This window comes from Periophthalmus magnuspinnatus, chromosome 23 (assembly GCF_009829125.3).
Source record: "Periophthalmus magnuspinnatus isolate fPerMag1 chromosome 23, fPerMag1.2.pri, whole genome shotgun sequence".
NCBI classification, from domain to species: domain Eukaryota; kingdom Metazoa; phylum Chordata; class Actinopteri; order Gobiiformes; family Gobiidae; genus Periophthalmus; species Periophthalmus magnuspinnatus.
The window spans coordinates 20,675,334-20,693,501 of record NC_047148.1 but is presented as its reverse complement, the minus strand read 5'-3'; the positions used below and the strand labels follow the sequence as shown (position 1 = coordinate 20,693,501).

Here is an 18,168-nt window from a genome sequence, read left to right as displayed (position 1 = left end):
GTCTCCTGGTGGTTAGTTCTAAATAATGAGGGGGACGAGCAGGGACATATAATTAGGGACAAGGGGCACTTCAGTAAATATTTGCTCCAGCACCAGTGATTAATTACATCCAGAAAGCGTTTGTCTGTGTGGGTGCCTGGAAAATAAATAAATAAATACAAAATACATGTTTAATATAACAATACAGAAGCAAGGTGTAAAAGTGGAATAAGAAATATATGAAAGACACAGGCCGCAGTGTTTATGTATTATTATTATTATTATTTTTTTTTATTAATTAATTATTTTTTTAAATTTTATTATTATTATTATTTCTTAATTAATTATTTTTTTAAATTTTATTATTATTATTATTTATTTTTTTATCTTCTGTTGAGCATGTACCCGGGAGTTATGAGAAAAGTGCCTCCTGTCTATGTGTCAATAATAAAACATCTACAAATAAACTACAAATAATCCAGTATTGTTGGACTGGAGCACAAAGCTGCAGGCCTCATGGTTCCTTAGCCTTTACGCCTCAGATTTCCTGGTGCAGATGTGATAAAGTGGAGCAGACTGAGCCCCTCTGCTGCTGCCTGATGTCCTACACTGCATTAATCTGTGGCTCCCTCTCGTGGACAAAAATCGCAATTACCAATTTGAAGAGTTAACGTGAAATATTACTAAAAATTAGAGCTGGGCATCGATTACAATTGACAAAAACAACCTATTGTATTATTTTCTACTGTCTGCATTCAAATATAGGATTGTAATGTTATTTAACCTTTTGAAGCTGAACTTATTTTCCCCTGTGTTTGTCCTGTGAGTCTGCGGCTTCTCTCTGCTCAATATGAGCCTAAAAAAAGACTCCTAGAGTCCTGCTTTAGTCTGACTTTAGTCCTTGTTTAGTCCTGGTTTAGTCCTGGTTTAGTTGTTTAGTCCTGGTTTAGTCCTGGATTAGTCCTGGTTTAGTTGTTTAGTCCTGGTTTAGTCCTGGATTAGTCCTGGTTTAGTTGTTTAGTTCTGGTTTAGTCCTGGTTTAGTTGTTTAGTCCTGGTTTAGTCCTGGATTAGTCCTGGTTTAGTTGTTTAGTCCTGGTTTAGTCCTGGATTAGTCCTGGTTTAGTTGTTTAGTTCTGGTTTAGTCCTTGTTTAGTCCTGGTTTAGTCCTGGTTTAGTTGTTTAGTCCTGGTTTAGTCCTGGATTAGTCCTGGTTTAGTTGTTTAGTCCTGGTTTAGTCCTGGTTTAGTCCTGGTTTAGTCCTGGTTTAGTTGTTTAGTCCTGGTTTAGTTGTTTAGTTCTGGTTTAGTCCTGGTTTAGTTGTTTAGTCCTGGTTTAGTCCTGGTTTAGTTGTTTAGTTCTGGTTTAGTCCTGGTTTAGTTGTTTAGTCCTGGTTTAGTCCTGGATTAGTCCTGGTTTAGTTGTTTAGTTCTGGTTTAGTCCTTGTTTAGTCCTGGTTTAGTTGTTTAGTCCTGGTTTAGTCCTGGATTAGTCCTGGTTTAGTTGTTTAGTCCTGGTTTAGTCCTGGTTTAGTCCTGGTTTAGTCCTGGTTTAGACCTGGTTTAGTTGTTTAATCAATAAAGCAAATACAGTGTTTAAGTCAATTAGTTAAAATCATTTAATAGAAATATAAAAATAAACATTTGTGAACACTGTAAATCCTCCACTGCACGTTTTGACATTAATCCAATAAAATATATTGATTTAATTTACACCTGCTCCTCCTCATCTCGTCCAGTCTGTGGGACGCTCTGTGGGTTTCTTCTTTCGATTTCTCCTTGTGTTTCCTCCTATTCGTGCTGGAGGAGGTTGTGTTTTGTGCTCTTCCCCTGAGCCCACGTCCGAGTCCTGGTCCCGCTCGCTCCAGCTGTCCGGGACGGAGGGAAAGTCGTCGGGAGACTGCGCCGGATGCCCGTACACTTTACTCTGCAGGTCGGCGATGTCGTTACGAATGTCCGCCATCAACAGGAGCAGGAAGTCAAAAGATCCTGGAGGGCCCTGGAATCAAACACAACAAAAAACACACATATTTAGAAATAACAGGATACGTGTGTGTAGTGTAGAATCTTTAAACGTTTGGAAACACAAAAGTGAAGTGGAACATGATGCAGTTTCAATGGGTTATTCAGCATTAGCCTCAGAATATTATAAAATCCAGACAATTAAGGTGGTTTTGGCAAATACTTAGACATTTTGACCCACATTGTGTTTAAGGTTTTCATCATAAATCATAGTTTTTGTGAAAGGCAGTATTACAAGGGAGGAAAAGTCAAAATGTACTTTATTTATTCTTAGAAATATTTATAACCGTTCACATCTGATGTCAGTTAATCATCGTTAATCAAATGTGCTGCAAACCCTCCTGACGCGAGTCAAAAGTGTCTAAATCCTGCTTCTGATGTAGTATCTGAAATATTTAGGATGGAAAAGCCAAATGACACAATAAACATTCAAACGAACACATTTGTTTGTATTTGGAACAACTGGATCAAGTATAAAACCACAATTAGATCTGATTTTTTGTGACTTTTTCTTCATTTCGAGTGAAGAATAATTTTATTTTATTGTAAACTACATATATATTTGCATTGCATTTCGTTTTTCCTGCACGCTCCTGGTTCTTTTAAGTAGTTTTGTTTCTCCTTTTTACTTTTTTTTTTAATAAACTAAAATGGGATTGGACCAAAGGACATGGTAAAGTAAAGGGACTTTGAGTAATATAATAATAATACTAATACTAATACTAATAATAATGCTCATTTCATACTATATTTGAACTGGAAGAAATGTGTTTGTGCAATGTGTGCTCTTCCAAAATAAAAATGTAATAAAAAAAATAATAAAATTGTTAGACTTTCATGGTTTACAACACCGATAAACACTCTTTCTTCAGTTTGCGTGGATTACTTTTCTCATATCATCGAGTATAAAAAGTGCAGCAGCATCAGCGCAGACACTGAACACAAATACGAGTCTTACTGGTGGTCCAGCCGGCCCCCGAGCTCCTCTGTCCCCCTGTAGAATCAAAACAAATATTTAGCTTAGATGAATTACAGCGGAAAATGGAGACATGGGAATAGAACGTAAAATGAGATAGACACAAAAAACGCTTTTCAATTGTGCGTTAGATTGGGATTATGGGACATGGTTAGATTTTTTAAACTGATTTCTAGTGTAAAATAAAGTGTAAAATGCAAAAGACGTCCCCACAGCGGGTTTTAGGCACAAATGAAGACAAAAGTAGACAGTTTTAAATCACAATCTGTTATAAATACGAAATAAGGTTGATGGTTTTGTTCATTTTAATCATTCATTGAATATACATGAATCTATTTATTTTATTACCTTGATGCCATCCCGTCCTGGAGCGCCTTGAGGTCCCTGTGAAAATGCCAGTTTTTAGTCAAATAATATCGACTTTGAGCAGTTTACTCAGTTTAATAGCTAATTATTCCACTCTGCCAACTGTAAGTCATTATAAAGATTATGACTTGAGGCCACGACTAAATAACTCTGCTCCGTTTTCATGAAATGGCACAGCCCAAAAGAACTGTGTCCTGGATTTATGTAGAATAATAATAATAATAACGACTCAGACTTTAACTCGCCCTTGATTCGTCAGTCGGGAGTTGTGATTGACAGCTTGCAGACGCACACTTGCATCCATCAGGGCGTCTGTGAAAAGTGTTTTTTCTGTCCCTGATGCGATCGACTGCACTCGTTGATAGGCTGATTTATCTGTAATAGAACTGTGAAAATACTGCGGCTTCAATGTGACTTTTGCCACATCCTGCACATTCTTGACTGGGCGCCCACTTGTCAACACAAAGGTTTATACTCTCAAGAATGTCTTCATAGAAACACAGAGAGCCAAAAACAACAACCAAAAGCCCTAAATGGATTTGCCTCACTGTTGTTATTGCCATTATCGTGCCACATCTTTACACGTCACACTCATCTTTACAAAACAGCCTCATTTCAGTCAAATCTGCGCTCAGCAATTATCTCTTTGAACTCAACATGGCTGAATAGGCTGAGGAACTGTAAGAAAGTCATAAAACAGGATAAAACAGTCACTGTGTCCATGAAGCCTCATTCAGAACAAACTATATAAATGTATGAAAATGAAGTTCCACAACCATCAGCCTAAACAAAAACACTCACAGTAACAATAATCCAATAACAACAGACAGAACAGGTAACAACTGTACTGACCACTGGTCCTCGTGGGCCTCTCTTGACGTGGAAGAGGTCTGGGGTCGGCCCAGTGGGTCCCATCAAACCCCTCGGCCCAGGTGGGCCAGGAGGGCCAGGTGGGCCCAGATTTCCCTTCAGTCCTTGTGGTCCTGGTTCTCCTGCAGCGAGTCACAGTGAGACACTGAACACAACAGAAGAGAAGAAGAGGCCAAACACTCACCTGGAGGCCCCAGAGGCCCAGGTATAAACAAGGGCGATCCCCGGACCTTCTGACTGGTCATCTGCTCTGGGATCTCTGCACTGTTGGACAGCACAGCCATCTACAAGAACACAAAGTATTCAAACAGGCAGAGCAGCATAATCCTTTACTGAAACATTCAGAATCTGCACATTGGCCTTAGTGTCGTTTTGTTGGTCAAAGGTCATTTCTGTTATTACTCGGGCACATTTCAGTATCAAATTATGCAAAAAGATGTGGAGTAAAAAGGCTCACTATGCTAAGCAACATTTTTGGAAGCAAAATATTTTTGGTCTTTGTATAATGTCACGTGGGAGTGACAGCTCCACATCAAAGTCTGAGATGAAAAATGCTCTGTACATTTGCAGCACATGTGTGAGTCTGAGTCTAAGGCCGTAACCTGTAACCCCGGGACACAGGTGTTTAAAACATAACGCTTAAGCTTCAGTAAAGTCAACACTTTCTGTCAGATACTGACATAATTAAGCTGCAGTTTTCCATATTCCACTTGTGACACAATGGAGAAAGAAATTCCCATAGACCACACAGCGAGCAGCGATACAGGACGTTTCAGCTGTGAACTGAGGGCCACTGCTGATAGACTAATAATAAAGTGCAGAACATTTCACCCTTGATCATTTGGACATGTGATTTCAGAGCCATGTAAAATAAAATCACTTTTTACAGGTTGTACATTCTGACTTTAATCTAAAGTCCTGCACAAAGTCGACACATGACACTGGTTTTACCACGAGCAGAAATCAAACCACCAAAACCACAGAGCAACAGTAAAGATGTGTGTGTTTTGTTGATTTGAAGAAACACTGACTGCAGTAGTTTTGTGTTTAGTGTCTCCTTTATATGGACATATATATTTACAACAAACAAAAGGGAAAAGTGCATTATGAACCTTCTGTTTGAGATGCAGGACGGACAGCTTGATCTGGTGGAAATCGTCACACGTAGCTGAGCACGTTTCAGCATTCATGACATTTTCTGACTTTTCAAAAAGTCTCACTACATAAAACACACAAGAAAATACATTTTGAGAATTCAAACAGGATTATTTACTATATTATTTCATAGGATTATTCACTAGAAAAACAATTCAAGGGTTATATTTTCTGTTCCAGAAATATGAGCGATAATCTCACAGAACTTTGTGGATTTATCCTCTGGGGGAAACTCCAGGTTATATTTTAAACCACAGAAATAACATTTTGGTCACGTTCATGTTCAGGGCATTCTGAATAAAGAGAAATGTAAAGCTGTGGTAATGAGGCCTCCGTTACAACTGCATACATTTAATGCATGAATGAAAGTGTCTGGACACTACCTTCTGTGCAGTGTTGGAAACAGCAGGACATAAAGCAGAACCATGACTATACACACTCTGCAGCGTCGCCTGAACGCTTAAAGTAATGGAAGATAAAATGAAAGGGGGAAATTACAACTCCACCACCTCTGACTGCTTCATTGGCAACTGAACCTGGAGAAAATCCCTTTTTATCGCCTGAACATTTGTGATGTTGTACTCAAATGCACGGAGCAAATGAAAAAAGACTTGGAGTCACAAGGTTAGCCATGTGCCAAAGAGACAGAATCGTTCTGACAAGTTCAAAGACTGGAGGTATAATGACTACCAGGTGTGTGTTTGTCATACCCCCAGCCCCACGTTTCTCACAATGCGATTAATAACACCGGTCCAATGTGCCAGGGAGGACGGACTCTTACCTCTCTCTCCCATCGAGCACGTTTTCTTATCTTCCTCCAGGAAAAAGCCCTTCTCACATTCACACTTGTAGCTCCCGAATGTGTTGATGCAGATCTGAGAACAGACACCGTTTCTCTCTGCGCATTCATCAATGTCTGTTCAAACAAGCAGGTTACGTCATAAACAATAATAATACATAATAACACATAAACCACAGGCGTTAGAGCAATAAAACGAACATGAAAACAAACTAACAGCAACTTTTCTATGTGTAAAATAACTGAGAATTTTAACGTCTTAATAAACCTGTATAAAAGTCTTAAACAAGAGCAACGGAAGGAGCGATGTTGATATTGTTATAACCTTAAAAGTTATATTTAAAGTGGTGTGTGTGTGACCGGGGAAACAGGTAACATTAACACACACTTAACACACACTTAACACACTATTAGGATCATGTTTGAAGCCTGAGAAATGATGCAAGTCACGAAGAAAATCAGTACAAACCTAAACAGTAGGGCTTCTCTCGGTTTCGGTGGCGTTCGCGATCATAACGATAACCAGGGTAACAGGTGCAAACGACACGTCCGAAGTGGTCCGTGCACTGCTGCTCGCAGGGGGCGCCGGCGCACACGTCATAATCTGAGACCAAAACAAAAAAAGTGTAGTGAGTAAAAGCACAAGACACAGCATCAGCGAGGAAACTGTCCCCTCACCTTCAGGAATGCACTGCCCCAGCACAAACTTGAATCCTTTGCAGCACTTTTTTCTGGTAAAAAAGAGTCATATATAACATTTACAATCGCACAAAATGGACCAAAACACACTCAAACGCAAGTATTCGTGTTAACTGGGGGTGATTAACAGTGCGTTGTTTAAGTTTAGAGGATTTACAAAGGAAATAATTGTGTTTTTCGTTCAAATTTTCCAATATAAAACTTCAACTAACATCCATTTGAAGCTTTGTCCTTTTAACACAAACACTCTGCTCCATAAGTGCAACCAGGCGCCATCAAAACCACAATAATAGCATGAAGTAATGGTAAAACAGGTGCTGTGTATATAAAGAAGATGGGTTTTTATTCATCCACATCCAGGAACACTAAAAAAAAATAAAAGTAAATAACAGAAATAAACGTTTAAGGCTCTGCTGGGCATAGACGTGTGTGTATATGCTATAAAAGAGATTATTCACAAATACAGGAGGCAGGATTCATCGTTTTTTATGTGTTTTTAGATGCGTCCACAGGGTTGAATCACTAAAAATGATTTACGAAGCTGTGGGTATTTTAATCTATTGGCATGGACAACAAATAATGCAGATTAAAGCAGGGAAACGGGAGGAATTTTGTCCCCTGTTTGGTGTCAACAAAGCTCAAAACGTGTAAAAACTGGTTGTGTGGCTGGAAATGTTGTCCTGGTTTACAGCAGCTACTCAACATCTGTTCATCTTAAGCCTGAAATGAAGTAAAACACAACTAAGACTGTGATCATGACGTGCAGGACCAAAGAGACAAGCACATGAGACGTCCTGATTTTCGTCTAATGTCGTGTTTAAGGTCAGGACTAAAATGAAATATCTTGTGCGTATCATCACTGCAGACATGACAGACGATGATGATGATATTTATAGAAAACGCAGGATGTTGTTGCTCAAGTTAATATCATAAATACCGTAAATTTGGGACTATAGAGCGCACCTGAATATGCGCCGCTCCAGCTAAATTTGAAAAGAAAATCAATTTTGTCCCTATATAAGCCGCACCTGAATATAAGCCGCAGGTTTTTGTGTTGTAACATGTGATATTTACTCAGAAAAGTGGTACACAGAAGGGTTTTTTAGTTGTTTTTTTTTAAACTGTGTCTGAAAAGCATCAGTTCATAATCTTTCCCCATGTCTCACTTTTGCATTTACTGTCAGAGCGCCCCCCAGTGGCCGTCAGGCAGTAAAAATCTTTAAATTAGCCGCACTGTTGTATAAGCTGATGTTATACAGGTGGATTATAACGACGCTTTACGGTGCGACTGAGGAGGCCACGATGGACGAGTGCGACACAGATGCACGACCGAACACTTTTCTGCACTAAGAACTTTAACGTACAGTTTTATTTGTAGCTGAATAAGCCCAAAAAATAAAACAAAATGTCATTCAAAACTTAAAACTCAGTGCAATCCGCTTCAGTCCAACATGTGAGACGCTGGTGATTGTCTTTTTTAAAACATAAATGTTACTGTTTGTCTTGTCACTGTCCTTTTTTTTTGTTTTTAAAAATGAATTGAAACTTCCAAACTTTATATTTCATGTCCAAATAACAGCCATACGAGCACTTAGCAAACATCCAACCCAAAACTGACGATTACAGGGAGGATGAGCAGAAACAAAAACAAGCATCTACGTCCGGCTCTCACGTTTCACTTTCAATCGAACGTCTCGGCTTTTGAGTTCACTCCAATGGTTTAAATCTCTTTAAACACACATATATTTGACCTGACGATAATTACTATATTGACTTCTCGTTCGGTAAAAGCTAGAACAATATTTTGAAGGGCTTAATTTTATACACATTTTCTTAGCCGTCGTTGGAAGATGTTTGTTGTTTTTTGTAACTTGAGCTGTTCATTTATTCTTTCGAGTAAAATCGGTTGTTTCCTGCGTTTCTGCGGAACGTGGAGAGTGAGAAGGTCGTGGTTTGACGGAATCTCGAATCTAGATGGAAAATATATGAAGGTCTGACCATGTCAAACTCAAGGCCCCCGGGTCAAATGTGGCCCTCAACATCATTTTATGTGGCCCTCGACAGAATAAATTAAAAGATATGATGGTCTTAACATGTTATTTTATGAAGTGATACATCATTACACAGCTATATTTTTACATCTACGCAAATGATTATGCAATATTTGTAAGTTGAATAAGTAATAACTACAGAAACAGTTAATTAAAAAGTTAAAAAAGTAGTTACATTTATTCTACATCTGGCCGTTTGAGCGCAGACATTTTGCTGATGTGGCCTTCGGTGAAAATGTGTTTGACGCCCCTGATGTAGATTATGATAAAACACATAAAAAAGAGCAGATCGTTCCCGTATAAGTCACAATACGGTGGATAAGACTCGTAAACGCCGAGGCAAACTACACAAGTACGGATTATTTTAAGTCAGGTCATATTGTTTAAACATTTCAAAGATTTCCTTTCAGAGGATTATGTTAAACTATTATGTCAACAGCTGATCCCATAATGACTTCTTGCGATGCGACGACTGCTACCAGAATGTTAAGTGGCTCAAGTAGAGAAAGTAAGTTGGACTTTTTGTGTTTGCAGACTCTGAGGTTTTATTTCATGTGTCTTTATTTAAGCAGAGGGAGAGCAATGTGAGGATTAGACTTTTTCACGAGCGTCCTGTTAAATTACAGAAGAAAATACAAATAAAAATAAAACTAATAACTGCAGATGTTCATTTAAAATATTAAAAACAGGAGCAGGTGTGATTCTAAGTGTTTATCACATTATTAAAGTTCGTTTTGCAGGTTTCATTTCTATAATAAAGAAGCTTTTCCCCCCATTTTTTCTCACTTCAGTTCAAGTACGGACAGTTTTTAGACAATCATGAGATCTTGGATTAAAAGTTCAACTTCTTCACCTTTTCGTGTCCTCCTCTCCCCAATACTCCTCATCCTCTCTCCTCTCTCTCTCCTCCCTCTCTCCTCCTCTCTATTGTTCAGTTTTTAGACGTAGACAATCGCAAAATCTTGTATAAAAAGTTCTTCTCCACTTCTTCTCTTCTTCCTCTCTCCAATGCTCTTCATCCTCTCCCCCCTTCTTCTCTCTCACTCCTCCTCTCCTCCCTCTCTCCTTCCTCTCACCTCACTCACTCCTTTTCTCCTTCCTCTCTCCTCCCTCACTCCTCCTCCTCTCACCTCCTCTTCTCCCGCTTTCCTCCTCTCCTCCCTCTCTCCACCTCTTCTCCCTTTCTCCTCCTCCTCTCCTTCCTTTCTCCTCCCTCTCTCCTTCCGCTCTCCTTCCTTTCTCCTCATCTCCTTCCTTTCTCCCCCCTCTCTCCTCCTCTCCTTCCTTTCTCCTCCTCTTTTTTTCTCCTCCTCCTGTCCTTCCTCTCCTCCTCTCTTTCTTTTCTCCTCCCTCTCTCCTCCTCTCCTTCCTTTCTCCTCCTCCTCTCCTTCCTCTCTCCTCCTCTCCTTCTTTTCTCCTCCTCCTCTCCTTCCTCTCTCCTCCTCTCCTTTTCTCCTTCTTTTCTCCTCCCTCTCTCCTCCTCTCTATTGTTCACTTTTTAGCCGTAGACAATCACAAAATCTTGTATAAAAAGTTCATCTCCACCTATTCTCTTCCTCCTCTCTTCTCCTCCCGCTCTCCTCCCTCTCACCTCCTCTCCTCCCTAACTCTCCCCCTCTCCTCCCTCTCTCCTCCTCTCATTTGTTCAGTTTTTAGACGTAGACAATCACGACATCTTGTTTGAAAACTTCTCATTACCAAAGTTCAACGAGCACCTGAGACATTGAGTCAGTCTGTGCAGTAGTGTCTTATAAATACATTTTCTTTCTCTTTCTTTCTTTCTTTCATTATCTTTCTTTCTACAGGTGAACCCAATAAGAGCACTTGGGATCTCTTTTTCCTGGGCTGTTTAAAATTCAAGACAAGCAGAAAAACAAACACGTCCCAGTCCACAAGTCCATATAAAACATTAAAACAGGTGCATTATAAAAGTTTGTGATTGTGTCGTGAACGCATCCAGTTTTCCAAAAAGCAGCACCGATCTCCGCCGATATTTACCCCAGTTTTCAAAAGAGCAGATTTGAGAAACATCACATCTCCTTTGGCATCACACTGGCATCGATCTCAACTTAAACATTTGCTCTTAGAGACTATATCGTGCGTATTTATCCACCTGTGCCCTGTTCGACCCTCACACTGTTTTGTTTAACTGTTTCACCCCGTGGAAGTCTGACCTTTGCCAATCTGCTCAACCACGAGGGCGTAATTATCAACAAACATCTTCCCTTTGGTCAAGTCGGTGTCTTTGAATTGAAATGAAGAAGCAACGATATGAAAAAGATGGAAAAAGTGTCAAGCGTCCATCATAACTTAAGCAATTATTAAAAGAACATATCAAGTGTGTAACTTAAAAACACAGATTATGCTATTTTTAAAGTCTTATTATGCAACTAATAAGACTCAGATAGTTATGGAACGATAGTAACAACATTCACGCACATTTAAGGCTCATATTTGATTGTAATTACATCAAAAAACGACACTAAAACCAGCAAATACACAGGAGAAAAGTACAAAAAAAGTTACGAGGTGTTTTATGAGTACACCGTGTGCATGTTCTGATGAGCCTGAACGCTTTTTTTCAATGGGCCGCTCTAAAAACGCTCGTGTGGAAAGGTCAGTTTCTCTGCTAAAAATACCCACGCAGGAATCACTGGTATTGTTGTTTACCGAAAGTGAAGCGGCGGCCCTTTCAGTGACGGTTCAGCTTACCCCAGCATTTCCTGCCGCCTTTGAAATACGAAAACAGTAAGTCACTATTGGAGCTGAATTACATTAAAACGTTGAAAAGTTTTGGGGGGGAAATGCCTGGAATATTTAACTATATTAGAGTGGAGTGCTTTTGTCAAATAAGCTGACACTGGCTGCTGAAACGGAGCCATTTCAGACAACGGTTAAAGTGCTCCGTCCCCCCTTAAGCCCTGAGCTGCTGAGCGCTAAGTGAAAGCTAAAGGGACACGTCAAATGCTAAAGCCTCCAACAACAACTCAGCTGTTTAAGACATTCCTGCTGCACGTTTTAAACCAGGGACGGGGTGAGCTGCGGGAACGACAGGTGATAACTGCGCTTTTTTCTTCACGCAAAAGATATATGTCCAAAAAAGCAAAGCACACCTCCAAAAAAACTCCAAAATATTCACTTAAAGAGGCTGTTTGTTTAACCGTGCTACAGCTAAAAAACCCGCGACTGTCTCCGCTGAATCCTGTCAAAACACACGACTCCATTTGAAATCCCCGATACCAGATGTGCTCTAAGCAAATCATCTTTTAAGTAATTCAATAGCGCAATAAAAGGCTCATTATAGTCACAGAGTTTCGTTGCGTAAAGTGCGAGTTATGTAATGTAATGGAGTTTAAATTGTAGCGCAGGTTTTCGTTTGAGCACAATTTGCATAGACTTAAACCGTGAAGAGTGCGGCGAGCGTTACGGTGGAGAAACTAAACAGCTGCTTCATAAAAGAATGTACTAACACCGTCACAAGAGCAGCTCAGGACACCAGTCTGCGGTTCATCTCCATCTCAAAAACACTAAAAACTCCTTTGAAGATAGTGAAGTACTGTCAGGATTTGGGATTTTTGTGAGCGTTCTGTGCTGTTTTCCCACCTCCTTTCTGTGTTTGAGTCTGGAGCTGGGCGGAGACTCTGGCACCACCTCCACACACCTGCTTCAATCAAGGAATCAAGCCTCCACCTGTGAGTACTAAAGGACTGAGGATCCAACGCTCAGATCGGGCCGGATCGTCTTGTCACCTTCAAGCATTTTCGTGTCATTTTTTCGTTTTTTCTTCATGTCACGCTCCGGTTTATTTGTTCGTGTATCCTCCGTCTCCGACCCAGCTCTCCACGACCGGTACAAACACCCCAGCCTCTGACCTCGAGACCCACGACCTGCTCCGAGACGACTGCTCCCACCTGTCCGCTCTGTCCACCGTCATTCACATTCCTGTATCCGTAAACTGTTGAACTGTTTGTATCTTTGGTCCCTCCGTCAGCTTTTTACGATAGATACAGAACAGGAACAGGAATGAGGGCCTTAGACGTCACATTTCCTCCCATATACTGTATAACTCCATCCTCAGACCCAAAGCAAACAAAGGAAACAAAGAGAACAACAGAACTGAAGAAGCGGCTTGGACGAGCAGCGAAACGTCTTTACCCCTACAACTTTTTGTGCAGTTGACCGACTTTACTTTTGCGTTTTACCATTAAACTGAACAGAAAAACTCTTTGTTCTTATTTAGCGGTTGAAGCTAGAGGCAGCAGACGATCCGCTTTATTCTGGAAGTTGCTGTGAGCGCTGCCGTCGCTATTCAGGTTGTATTATTTTTGCACGGATCTGCTCTTGGCTCTTGACAGTAAATAAGTTTTACAGGGACTACGGAGCGTTTTTAAAGCCTCCCAGAGAATCGGTGCAGTGTTGATTTGTTGTCGCACGTAAATATTAAACATTTAACACAAATCAAACTGCTTTATATCACATTTTAGCAGCAAAACGCATTTAGCAATAGCAATACGGCCAATACTTGCATCAACACAGGTACGAAACACATGCAGGATTACACTGGAGCTACTTTACACCTCTACTCCAATATTAACAGATAGTTTTGGCAGTACGCACGGCGCCTACTGTGTTGGCATCAGCGACAGTAACTCTTAAGCTACTACTGGTACTGCAAAAACAAGTTCGTCTGATATAAAGTATAAAATATCCCAAATATCCCTGTCTGTTTTGCGTTAAGAATCACACAGACAAAGCAGAGGGTCAGTGTTAAGTCGTACACAGTATCTTTTGAGTCTGACACCTCAGGAAATTATAGCGTGCGCCGCTGTCCGAGGCTTGTTACATTAAATCATCATAAACTTCCATGTGTTTCTAACTTGACTCTGGATGAGGGCCAGGTACAGTGTGGAAAGCCTCCAAAAGTCACCGAGAACTGTTATAATATTGAAGTTTTTAGACATGTAGAGATGATTTTAATAAATATAAAAGCTGCAGAGGAGTAAAAAAAGAGCGTAATGAGCCAAACTGTGAGGCAAAGTGGAGCGATAAAACAGTTTTATTTACATTTTTCACGTTATCTAGATGGACAGGGTATTTGCTTATTGTTCAGCTTATGCATAACGTGAAAAAAAGTGATGTTATTTTGACGTCTGACGCAGTGAAGAGGGTCGGAGCGGACTACTTCTTCAGCGCCTCGTTTTTCTTTCTCGGTTTACAAACTAATTGAAAGACCCGCCGCATTGACAGGAAGCCTCTCAATCAACCTCGACTTCATTGAAACGTAACAACAAAGCCGCGCGTGTGTCTGGTGCCGTCAACGCGAATCGATACTGTTCATTTACGGGGTTAGGGAAGCAGGTTTTCGCTGGAGTAAAGCGGGTTTCAAGTGTTACCAGGACGCACGTTGTTACTCTGGTTTAGCGATTACTCAATGAAATGATTTAAGTTTGGGTCTGCAGTGTGGGAAGGTTGAGTTCCTGAATTATAACTCTTTTTTTATGTCTTTTCGAGAGGCCTGACAAAATGTAGCTTTAGAATAATGAATGTGCAGACTGCAGACTGTTGTGCTGTTCTTTTTCTTTTATATTTCCACTGGGGCCACGTTTTCACTTTAGGAAATCACACGGCAGGTTTTGACTTTGGGATTTCACCTTTTCACGTGCCCGGTCGTGCTCCGAACTCACCGATAAATGAACCGTTCTTGCTGTAGATAAGTTGGTGCAGCGTGTGGCACATTGGCACGGTCCAGCGAGCTCGGTATTTGGGTGAACTTTAATCTGAATAAAAAAGTATAGCACGTTTTGCAAATGAAGTACAACTAATACAAACTACATCAACAGCACAACCCTGTAAACAAACCACACGTCTACAGACCATGACCTGCGGTTTCATTACATCTCCGAGATATCTCACGACCGCAAAACCGCCGAGCGTGACTGCAACAGCAAATTCTTGGGAGGAATAAACGAGGGAGGGACTATTACGCCGAGAGAAAGGTGCCAACTTCGGAGCAACTACAACGTGTAAATAAATACATGTGATTTGATAAGGTAAGTACGACCACGATCCCCAAAAGTCTGGACCACACAAGAAGCCGACTACAGAGGTGCGATCTTTGATGTAACACACAGATACACTCTCGATCAACATGGGGTCACTAAGATAACAGATTCTCGCAGTAACAGAGATAATATGCGTTTACGGGCTTTTATAAACTACTCTGGATACCTAAGAGTAGAGTTGGACTTGGAGTGGAGGAGATTTCGACGCTAACGTGAGCTGTTTGGTTAAAAGACTTAGTTTGGTCCTGTTTTAGTCCTGGTTTAGTTCCAGTTTTGATGTGATCTGCAGGATTAATGAACAATGCCCGAGTAAAAACACAACTGGGGCCGTTCTCTCTGCTCTAAAGTCTCGTGAGGCTTAAGTTGTGGAGCCGAGTCTGTGCAAAATGACTGAAAGTAGGGCTGCTATGCAAGTACAGTATGTTTCAATTATGCAAATATATTTCACTCATTTCCATTTCAACTAATAGAAAAGCTACAGCGCAGGCCTCAGACCCCACTCTCTAATCCACGAAAGCTTTGAACATGTGAAGGCTTTCCTCCCCCTCTCGCACTCACACATTTCTCTTATTCCGTTTGATAATCCCAATGAAAACTGTTAACCTGCGCAAAAGTCACACTATTTTGTCAGTACCGCAAGAAGTTATTGCAAAGATAAACACAGATTTGTCTTGTAATTATGCTTTCTGTTTGACTTTAATGAGCGATACTGACAGTTGTGTGCTTTATACGTCCAAAATATGAGAGAAAATGGAGAAAAATGGAGAATCTTTGGACTTTACATCCGTCACTGAGGAATGCTCCTTAACACTAACATGTCCTCCCTTTTCTTTCCCTCTGATAACTCACACACCACTGCTCCTGCTTTCTGAGGACCGGCAAGTGGATGGGATTCACACTTTGCCTGACAGAGCACCCTGACACTAAATCATCATTTAGTCATTTAGACGAACTGTCCCAGAAACTATGTAGAGGGATTTGGTGAGTTTACCTCCCACGCTTTAGTATAAAAATGTAAAACAAACATAAAATAAACTCTGTCAATGTGAAATAATGAACACCCGACGGCTTTAGAATAGTGACCTAGGTCATAAATAGCACACGCACTGCACAATCTATAATTATCTGTTTTGGAACAAGCATATGAGGTAAACAGCACTGCAGCGTGGGCAAATCCTATTTATATCATCAAGGTATATGGGGAGTCTATAAGGTCTGTTTGGAGTAATGATAACTTGGATATAGGACTAACACAGTCCACGGACGAGCACAAACGAGAAGCATAACTGGTGATTAGTGATCAATGTGTGTGGATTCATGCAACTAAACGCCCAAAATCCCCTCTATACTTTTGATTTTTGTAAATTTAAACCAGTTTGGACACATTTACAAATATATTTACACATATAATTACCATTTCTCTTCTGTCATATCTGTCCAAATAAAATAAATACCCAAAAAATGCATTATGTAACGGATATAATTGAATAAGAGCTGACTTGAGAGGATAGTTTTTGGTGGACTAACAAAACTACCAAAGCGAATTGCCAACAATCTTTGGTTTAAATTAGTCCTGGGCAGTGTCTAGTGCTAAAACGCTACAGCAGTAAGCACTTAGCACTCTGCCTGCTGCCAAACTGGATCAAACTGCTCACAGCATATTGCCTAATTACACAGTCCACTGGCATTTACTAAAGTTCTGAAATAGGTTAGATTTTCACTGGAATAACGTCTTGGTTTAAAGACACATCAAAAGAAGGACTTTACAGACTGATGGGGTCTGGGTCAGGCGGGCGGTGGCAGCTCTGGTCCTCTCTGTGACTTATGCTCCGTGCTCTTTAGGATGTTCTCGTAATGGCCTTCACAATATGATAAATGTGTCATGAGGAGGTTGAGAGGCTTGTACTTTGAGATCCTCTGTACAGCTCAAGGAATTGCAACAAGGCAGCAGTTTAAACAAGTTATGATGATGAGCTCATGATGAAGGACCAAACGTGCCTCTACACTGCCATATCTGAGGAGTACACTGCCGCAATAACACTGTCAAAATAATATTCTTAAGATAAACAGGATTAGGCAAATATTCCAGATCATAATCTTAACAAACTCAGATCATCCATCTAAAGTTTTGGCACTGCAGACGGTGGATTGGCAGGCATCAGCTTGCAACACACAGGTGAACTGAACTCCCAGGAACACAGCCACTTGGCACTAATGCCGTTTTTCTTCTTTAAATAAACATTGTGGGAAGTAACTGTGACCGCAGTCAGTGACCATAAAGCAACATAATTACGTTAAGAGTGTGTCTGAGATTTGAAGATCAAAAGACACATCACTGCTGTGCAGTTGAATCATGTCCGGCAGTTTGTCTGGAAAGAGACGAATAAAATTGGACAAGACAACATGTGGAAAAAATCTGCACACAGTAAACATTCTGCGTGACTGCTGATCTCAAATCTTTCCCACAATAAGACCGGCAAAAATAGATTTGTAATCACAATGGGTGTCTTTCCAAAACAAAATAAAGATATTTCCACAAAATAACCACAGTTGGTTATAATTTGCCTAAATTTGAATTTCATTTGGACCTTTCTCAACTATGTCTATGTGAAAAAGCCAGGTCTGATGTTTTTGTTTTTGGATGTGCCATTTTCAGTTATAAAGATTATGTTTTAACAGGATGATTTTCTTTTTAGAAATGCTCCAAGGCAGGGCCGTGCCCAAAAGATATCTGCAAATGTAATAAAAATATAAACCTCAGTTTGTAGAAAGAATAAAATATGCAGAAGTGCTTCACGTTATTCCACATAAACATCATGAAAGGTCATTATTAAAATGTCACAGGAGCCTGATGACCTGAGTTACCTGTGGCATGTGGTCACTTCTCCTGTGGACTTGAGGCAGGGGTAAATCGTTGTGGCAATGTTATTTTCCGAGCATTTCTCTCTGTAAAGCGGTGCAAACGTTGGTCTGTATTAGAATAAAGCCAAATCAAAAGAGCTTTAGTATCGAAACACTTGAGAGCCATACCCGTCTGTGCCAGTTTCCTCCAGGTAGGACCAGAGTAATCCTCGTGAGAAGCACACGCAGGTGACGGTGAGCAGCAGAGGGCTGTGCGTCACCATGTCTCCAGTGGACCTGCTCTTCCAGCGACCCTCCAGTCTGTGGATGTGGAATGATTCACAATCCAA

The 18,168-nt window shown here is 40.5% G+C and overlaps 1 protein-coding gene across 1 annotated transcript; it reads right to left on the bottom strand.

Annotated features, from left to right (window-relative positions):
- Positions 1-1,703: 1,703 nt before the first annotated feature.
- On the bottom strand, positions 1,704-18,120 carry ccbe1 (collagen and calcium binding EGF domains 1). Its single transcript, XM_033989890.2, has 11 exons — positions 18,008-18,120; positions 17,843-17,923; positions 6,844-6,896; positions 6,635-6,769; positions 6,148-6,282; positions 5,324-5,430; positions 4,396-4,495; positions 4,194-4,333; positions 3,324-3,359; positions 2,958-2,993; positions 1,704-1,976 (listed from the first exon to the last, which is right to left on the bottom strand). The coding sequence occupies exons 1-11, from the start codon at positions 18,100-18,102 to the stop codon at positions 1,704-1,706; spliced, it is 1,191 nt and encodes a 396-aa protein (XP_033845781.1). The 5' UTR covers positions 18,103-18,120.
- Between the last annotated feature and the right edge of the window lie 48 nt (positions 18,121-18,168).